Source organism: Pinus tabuliformis, chromosome 5_2, assembly GCF_031772625.1.
Source record: "Pinus tabuliformis cultivar Carrire ecotype Pingquan chromosome 5_2, CPIR1, whole genome shotgun sequence".
Classification (NCBI taxonomy): domain Eukaryota; kingdom Viridiplantae; phylum Streptophyta; class Pinopsida; order Pinales; family Pinaceae; genus Pinus; species Pinus tabuliformis.
The window spans coordinates 849,978,781-849,987,790 of NC_142306.1; the positions used below are offsets into that span (position 1 = coordinate 849,978,781).

Consider the following 9,010-nt stretch of genomic DNA (forward strand, 5'->3'; position numbering starts at 1 on the left):
CCAGAGTACGAAGTTCGAAGCTACGTCCAATCTATCTTGATCTCTCAACCCATTCATTGCCATTTCGCTGCTCCTCTTTCGACTCTTTTGAGTCTCTCTACTTCCCTCCTGGAATTCCTTGGTTTGACTCCCTTGGAGCCTTGATTTCCCTCCTGGAGATTCCTCTGCCAATGTTGGGATGCCCCACTCCGATCGTTAGTGCAGCTGCATTACTGATCTGGATTTTGTGGCTAGAAACCCTCGGCAACAACTCCCTCCTCCTTGGTCTTGCCCTGTTAGGTATTGTTCTGACCACAGTACCCCACCAGCTTCGCTCTGCAACTTTACCACGCCTCCTATGCCCCAACAATCTGAAGGTTAGAGCCTCTAGGCTTTGCGCAATCCCGACACCAGCAAAATATGCACCTGTTGGCCACAGGCGTCAATCCTTCACGATTGAGAAAGATGACCGGGCACTGTGTAGGTCAGATCTACCCCTCTGCCACTGCGCTGATCCTCCTCCTGGCTCGAACTGATGACGCAGGCACTGCGTCACCCCTTCGTTGTTGCTTTCCGCTAGGAACAACTTCTGTCGCTCGAGACAACTGTTTCTGCTGCTGTTGCTGCTCTACTCAGCTGATGCCCTCAGTTATCTTATGCTTTGCAACCATGCTCTGGTGCCATGTTGGAATTTCTAGTCTAACCCGTTAGAAATTCTTTCTGTACTATCTGATTTATTTCTTCCTACTTGTTCTGTTAATTAACAAGTTATTTACCATGTACATACTGAAAATAAATACAAGTACATTCTTCATCAATTGAAGGAAACAAGCACACAAGTGACACCGTTATTTTTGGACTAATGTCCTCAAAAAAACCCAATGCGGGAAAACCGGTGCAGCTATTTGAGGGTTTTATTATTAAGAAATTTCAGAATACAATCTGAGTGCCAAAAATAGCTCACCCAACAGAGAATTCCCTCGACAATATTACCTCTCAGTCGGAGACAGATATTCCATCTAAATCACCGGATGAATGATTCCACAACAACACTTCTGTTGCTCTCTGTCACCCTGATAGGGACTGTGTCACCCTATCTAGCTCTCCAGCTCCAATCTGCCCCACAAAATCTCCCAGTGTCAGCCTCTAGGGTCTACGTCAGCCTCTCTGGCCCAGCGTGAGCCTTTCTGGCCCAACATCAGCCTCTCGGGGCTCTGCGTCAACCTCTGGAGCCTCTGCTTCTCCCACGCTAGCCCTCCTCAGGCTCTGCGCAACTCTTGGCTGCCTCTGCGTGGTCTCTGGCTGCTTCTGCGTGGCCTCTGGCTGCTTCTGCGTGGCCTCTACCTAGCTCTGCGTCAACCCTCTCTCGCCTTCAGCGCTGATGCTCCCGGTACTATCTTTGCCTCTCTGCTACTGTATTCACTGCCCCTCAGCTGCTACTATGGTCACTCGTTCGATTTCCTCAGCAAACCCTGCCCCAGAAAATCAAATTCTTGATCAACTCGGTGTGTTCTCCAATTGACCCTCAAGACTCCTCTTATACTTTTTTCGTTGGTCCATCAACGGCTGAGATTAAATCTCTAATCAATGGCTAAGATTAGATTTGGCTTGATCCATGACTTTTGGACCATTCTAACTCAGTTTTATATTAATTCACCTTATTATTTTATTTTCCCTAAGTTTAGACTTAGGGACTCCATTAAAAATATTAATTATTTTAATATCTCTCAAACTGGTTAGACTTTGCCCAAACCATTTCTGGGTCTTGGAGATCTCATGTGCTTTAGCCTCTCTACCAATTTTTGACTGGTTAGATTCTGCCCAAACTATTTCTTGGTCTTGGAGATCTCATGTGCTTTAGCCTCTCCACCAATTTTCGTGGCTAGAGCACATCCAATGCTACCCCAAATCAACATGAAAGTTACTCTATAAATCCTCTGGATGATCGTGGGAGAAAGCTACTATTGTGTTTCAACTTTCTCAAAGAAGTCCTTTGTTTAACATTTTTTTTCTTATGCAGATAAGAATTGTAGAAATTGAGGCTAACTTTTTGTTAAGAATCCATTAAAGTACTTTTAGTTGGCAATGAAACATATCTTTCTTATGAGACAGGCTTGGTGATCACTGGTTGTAAGCAAGGCCATACCATGGTAAAGTTTCAAAACACATTAGAAAGGGAAACTTAGTGTAAAAGAAGAATCGCCATCATAGATATTAGCATCTTATGACTGTTTCCAACATTAAAAAGATGCATTTAAGTTAGGAACAAATCTTTCAAGTTTCAACAAAATCTCAGTTACAGATTATGGTGACCTGTCTACTAGGATTGAAATTTGAAATGGGTGGTTGGGTTTCTTTTTCTGTTTTGTCAATCACTTGAAAAGCTGAGCCAGATTTTACAGCTTGAAGGGTTCTTTTCCGATTGTTTCAGAGGGTATTCAGAATTATGGTTTCATGTTGTTATTCTTAAGTATTTTCATTAAAGTTGCTTTATGATAACAACCTGAATTGAGGTAATTACATGATCAGTAGGTTAAAGCTAATAGTTACTCTGTAGTGTCCATCTAAGGCCAATTTATCATATTTGTAAGACTAGCATGCTAAAATATACGTTCCTGATGTTTATTGTCTTGTGGCTCTGCTGGAACCATGTTGGCCTGTGGATGTATGAATGTCAAGGGTATGTTCTTGCACAGAACTTCTTCCTCCTTGTGGAAGTTTTTCTGATGCTGGAAAAGGTAGAAGCATAAGAGCTTATTGAGTATGCATTTCCATAATAATTTCTAGTATAATCTTTTATTGGACAAGCAGAATATGCAAGAAACGGACAGGGCCCTATGAATGAAATTGTCAACATGGGGAGCAGGGATCTTGCTTGTGTATAAGATATATTTCTGAGTTGCCTAGAGTTATTTTAGGTCCTTAAAAATTGATCATGCAACATCAAAATCTGTTTGCTCATTTTTCTGTGATATTATGTCAATTGCAATTCATTTAATACTGATGGACATTTTTATTCTCTTTTGGATAGATGGCAGCAGGCCAGGAGGATCCTTGAAGGTAGTTTTTTTTCCATGTGATATCTATACTGTAGCTATAAAATGGAAGTATCAGTATTTACTTACATGCATTGATGTAATACTTTTCCTCGACTAATATAATAAATGAATTTTGTTTTCATGCAAAACATGATTTGTTGTAAAATTTGTGCCTGGCATACAGTCAAGGAGCGGAATTGAAGAAACAGATGCTTCACAGTGAGTGTTATGAATCAAAAGTAGCAGAACCTATATTGTAAAATATATTCACGATGCTTATCATTTCATTTGCATTATTTAAGTTTATTACTTGAAATCCCTTTGCTTCCATCAGGAGGGAACTTTTACGTGCGATAGATGTAAGGCTAATGGCACTACAACAAGAATTAAGTGTGGCTTTTGCTCGTGCCATGGCTGCTGGTTTTGCAATTGAACACATGGCTGATCTTATGATATTTGCAGAGCAATTTGGTGCAACTCGTTTAAGGTCAGGACTAGGCTCTTCTTGTTTTTTATTTCACTTGATTAGTATTCACAACCACAACTGCCACATTTTAATAGTCCATTAAACTGTGCTGTATTTTACATTCACTCAATTTCTGAAACAAAGCACTCCACATGTGCGGTCCAGTGGTTTGTCTGTTTTTCTTAATATCCAAATTTTAAGGTCAACTTCTGGGTTTAAACTTTATGGTAAAACTGGACTGAAAATAATGGTTGCTGTCTTTCACAGCAGCCTTGTGGTGCTTGTTTTGGCTTGTGCCATTAAAAGTAGATTTTTGAACTTTATGTTTTGTAGATGTCCTATAGTTTCCTGCCAATTATAATAGATACTAACAGAGATGATCTACCCAGAGCTGCATGCACCAAATTTATGGCTTTATGTCAGAAAAGGCAGGGTGCGTACTCCAAGGTTGGCCTGCAGGATACTGTGTCTCCAAGTTCCAACATGTCTACTGAAAGTCAACACCATGGTAACTTTCCACCATTCTCTTCATCAAAAAATTATGAAGTAGCTGACGTTGAAGCAGAAGTAAGAGACATTGCAAGAAGAAATGGAGATCAAGGTTTGGTCAGCAGTGGTATTACATTGGAAGAATCTCTAGAGTCAAATCTACCAGAATTTGCAGTGGCAACAAGTTGTAAAGTTTCAGGATTTGCATTATCAGGTTCAGATGCAAAGCAAGTTAATAAGGTGTTGAACGTAGATCATGTTTGTGCCCCTCCCTTACAATCACAGCAAGATCAGGCAGTAGACAACTTATCTGATTTGTCCTCATTTTTTTCTGCTCATCTATGCGAAAGTGATTCCTCTTACTCAGTTGACATTTTGAATGGGAAAGTTAATTTTAACGGAACCTCAGAGAAGTCATCAGTGACTGAAAATTCCCTTGCTAAGCCTGATGCATTTTCTGGATTTGATGATCTGAGTACTGAGGCAAGTCCAGAGTCCATCAACATAGCTTCGATTGAATTTGAACAGCTTGGCTCTGATAATGCTAATCAATCTCAAGCTGAGAGAAATAGGCATTCACTTAGGTCTCCTCACAGGAGAAGGTCATCTTCTCCAACACGACAAGTTCAAATCGGGAGAACAGGATCACGTCGATCTAACTCTGTAGTGATTAAAAGTATAAGCTATTTTCAAGATTTGCCTAACAAAGACACGGGTTCATATAGGGAATTGAGAAGCAGTGACAGTGATGATGCTGAGAGCGATAATATTGACAACAATATATCAGGGTCTGCTCAAAAGCCTGAGCACACTCGAAGACTGAGTGTCCAGGATGCCATACATCTCTTTGAAAAGAAGCAAAATGAGATGAGACAGTCTGGAGGTGAGGGAATTAGAAAGTTTGGAAAGGTAGAGAATCGAAGGTTCTCATCTGAGACTGGGAATTCTAATGAAAAGGTGTTTTTAAGGAGATGGAGTGGATCTAGTGACACAGGTTTGAAGATCTCAACACTGAAGCAAGCGAAGGATGTCAATCAAAATCAAACAACTTTTTTGCCATCACCCAGGAGCAAGTTGGATGAGAAAACGTCTTTGTCTCAAAGTATAGGGCAGTCATCACAGACTGTAGTAGGCAATCAAAGTTCAGTTGAGGAGACTCATCAGTGTGAGTTTAGATCACTAGCTAATAGCAATCAAGGTGTTGAGGAAAAGAAAGATGCAGGTTTTACTCTCCTTGCTGACCACATTGATAAAACTGATGACCTATGTGTCTCATCCTGCAGTGCACAAATGTCAAATACAGATCAAGATTTGATGCCAGTAGTTATGCAAATGAATAATACAGGAGTGAACAAGAATGAATTAATACAAACATCTTCTCAAAACTTACAAATGGCTTCTTTTCATGTCAGGCAAGAATCAAAAGATTCTTGTGTTTCTTCACACATGAGAAGTAGGTCTAGTGGTTGTGAACCCATGGTGACATTTTCTCTTAAAACCACACAGCCAAAGAGCAGCAATAAGTGGAGGGAGGAGATTGGGGAGAAAGCTAACCAATTGGAGGCTTTATTTGCTGCTCACAAGCTCAGAAGCCAGTCACAACGAGCAAGTAACCAAGAGAAAATGCATATGGCTAAAAAAGAAACGAGTATAGGAGTTGAACCTGACAATCTGCTCACCATGTCTGTGCAGAATACAGGGAGAGAATCACTTGGTAGCTCATGGACCAATGGAGTGGATTCTGATATGCAATCCTTGATGAACATGGTTGATGTCAATCATGTCAACAATGTTTGTCAAGAGGAATTGTGCTTTGTTAATGATCAGGAGTATAGAGGCAAATTTTATGATCAGTATAATGAGAAACGAGATGCAAAGCTAAGGGATGAGAAAACTACAAAACGAGCAGAGAAAGAAGCTAAATTAAAGGCTATGCAAGAAGTCTTAGAGCAAAGACAAGCTGAAATGGCAGCAAGTGCAACTAAAAATGATCCTCTTGGCTGTTCAGAGGACATGCCAAAGGACCTGCCAAAGCCAAATGGATCAAGGAAGTTCTCATCAAAAACCATGCCTGCAAGGAGTTCTTTATCCTTGATCTCTTCATCACCAAGGACTGTCTTACCTGGTAAAGTTTCAAGTTCCACTAATGCATCTTCAAGCAGGCGTAGGAATCAGCCAGAAAATCCTTTGGCTCAATCAGTTCCCAACTTTACGGATCTTAGGAAAGAGAATACAAAGCCCTCACTTGGCAGAGGCACCTCAAATTCATCAGTTCTTGGTAAAGGCCCTAAGTCTCAAGGAGGGGTCAAAAACAACATGAAAAGTGTTGGTGGAAGGGAACCTTTTCTAGACACTATCACTGCTGGGTGTGGTTCTACTGCACGAATTGCCAACTGTAAAGAAGAGAAAAAATTCCTTAGTCAAGCACCCTTAAGGAAAAGCACATATACTCCTCTTATGTGTGAGGTTAGTGCAAAACTTCCAAAAGGAGCCACATTGGAACCAAACATCTGCAGCAAACTGACCAACAGAAGCAGTCCTGCCCCCTTGGAAGCTAAACCTTTTCTTCGCAAAGGTAGAGGAATAGGCCCAGGTGCAGGACCAGGAATTGCCAAGCAGAAGCAATTCCTTGCAGCTGAGGATGGCCTGAAGAGTGCTGAGGAAGGTCATGTCAGTGATCAAAATGGGGGGGAAACTGTGGAAGAACTGGTAAACTTATCACAATTACCATGTACTAATGAAGGAGCACAAGCAGAAGCAACAAAGGAAGAAAATGAATGTGACAAGCTGACAAGTGATGACACTGAAAGATCAGATAACCTTGATGATGCAGAGATATCACAGATTAACATGCAAGGTGATGATGACAGTGCCTTTGTCTCTCCGTTTGAAGCACCATTCTCTCCCACAGCTACAAATAATGAATATTATGGAAAAATCTCTTTCAGTGCTGAAGCTTCAATGACAACTACAACATCATCAAGCTTCATCGCATCCCTTTCACATGAAGGTGCAACTACTTTCTCACCTGTGTCTAAGTCACCCTCATTGCACATGTCTGTTGGATCAGATCATGTTAGTACATCTGTAGCAGTGGCCATCGAAACTGACTCTACACTAGTGAGTGCTGCATCATGGAATTCAAACGGGCAATATCCTCATACTCAGACGTCAGAAGTTTCTGAAATTGATGTTGGTGCTCGACCTCGTAAAAAATGGGCACCGGCACAGAAGATAGTTCTTGCCACAGCTTCTCAACAACAGCATCAAAAAGATGCTCCAAAGGGGTTAAAGAGGCTTCTGAAATTCGGTAGGAAAAGTCGAGGTTCTGAAGCTGCGACAACAGACTGTGTTTCTGTATCTACAACCTCAGAAGGTGACGATGACCCTGAAGAACCGAGGGATCTGGCTGGTAGTTCTGCTGATGATCTTCTGAGAAAGGCCAGAGTGCAAGCTAAGAGCTTCTTACCAGGGCAATCAGCGTTTGATTTTCAAAGTTTATGTGAGAATGCAGAAATTGAGAGTTTCCTGGACCAGCGCCCAAGTATGTGATGTTCATAATAGTTCCCAAACTTGTTTAGAATTGATGCTTATATTATCTGAATAGGATGGCAGATTAACATGATTCTATATTGCAGCTCAATCAATTCGAAGTTCCATTCCAGCTCCTCCTGCAAATTTCAAGCTACGAGAAGATCACTTAGCTGGAGGCACCATGTTAAAAGGTGAATATCCTGTGTGGGTTTTCTATTCTTCTAATTGATTGTATCTGTAATTTCCTCACTAACCCAAATTCACATTCTCCATCAAATATGAGATAATTTGTGTTTTTCTGCTCAGTTTGCATTCATTTCTCCTCTCAACCAAATCTACAAACTTTTCTGTATTGATCATTTTGGATTTCATTGTTTCAACTGGTTTGTTGTCATTGACTATAATAATGATAAAACAATATCCATCATGTACAGCTCCCCGCCCTTTCTTTTCCCTTCCATCTTTCAGAAGCAAAGGAAGCGATTCCAAGCCTAGGTGAACTTTGGCTTGCTAGCAATTTTCTGGTAAATGATTCTTCCAGAGCTTTGTGGATGGATTATTATTTTGAACGTCTCTATTTCAAGTTGACAGCAGTTGGCAGTCACCTACTCTGCTCTTCCATTGAAGGTAATGTGGATGTTTTGTCAACTCTATTCATACTTTGCAGACTGCAGTTTCATGTGTATATTTTTTGATAGTCTGGTGACAGATATCATCATTAGACTAGAGCTTCTTGGATCAGAATGATATATCAATCTCTAAAGGGTTGAGCAATCAATATTCCCTTGTAAGCATGTTTATTAGTTATTTGTTTAAGATCGGCCTCGAGGAAATTCATCTATTTTATTTGTATGATGTACACTTGAAGGTATTGCCTACTGAGATATTCTGAGAATAATAGAAACCATCACTGAGCTCAGAAACATGTTTTCTGCTTCAATTGTGGAGTGGTCCGATTTTTAATTTATCATCCGTTACACTAGTGACAGTTGCTTATAAAGTCGAGTAATTTTTGTGCCAAATAAAAGTTTGGCTGGACTCTTTGAATCTTTTCCATTGGGATTGACTATTTATGTCAAACCATGCGTCAACACTGCTAAAACCACAAACACATTACAGGTATGAACACTTGAAAACTAGAATTCATCTATATGCAAGTCCCAGAGGGGACATACCTGAATTATTAGAAAATGACAGCGGAGTGATATCTTCAGCTATCAGATGTGATTGAAATGCTATTTTGTTGTAATTTATCACCATTGTATCTTTACATTCGTTACTGGACTGACTGTTTGAAATTGGGCTTTTGAAACATCTAAAAATGTCAAATTTTATGTGTTTTCATTCCAAAGTTTTGATTTACAGTATTTTGAAATGTCGACTAGAATGCTTACTGCTACATTTATTAGCCTAAATTATACTTACTAAGGAGCACTTACAAATTTAATTTATACTGCCTTCTTCCTCCATTGTTGAGATTCTTGAAACTTATATTCTCCCATGC

The 9,010-nt window shown here is 40.3% G+C and overlaps 1 protein-coding gene across 1 annotated transcript in view; it reads left to right on the plus strand.

The window, feature by feature from the left end:
• The window catches only part of LOC149161968 (uncharacterized), a 165,381-nt gene extending 156,622 nt beyond the window's left edge, over nucleotides 1–8,759 (plus strand). The window contains exons 6-11 of the mRNA XM_089437093.1: nucleotides 3,011–3,039; nucleotides 3,202–3,236; nucleotides 3,352–3,504; nucleotides 3,873–7,516; nucleotides 7,611–7,697; nucleotides 7,941–8,759. Coding sequence (XP_089293219.1) covers nucleotides 3,011–3,039; nucleotides 3,202–3,236; nucleotides 3,352–3,504; nucleotides 3,873–7,516; nucleotides 7,611–7,697; nucleotides 7,941–8,005 — 4,013 coding nt within the window. The 3' untranslated portion in view covers nucleotides 8,006–8,759. The remainder of the gene's footprint in view (nucleotides 1–3,010; nucleotides 3,040–3,201; nucleotides 3,237–3,351; nucleotides 3,505–3,872; nucleotides 7,517–7,610; nucleotides 7,698–7,940) is intronic.
• Nucleotides 8,760–9,010: the final 251 nt, after the last annotated feature.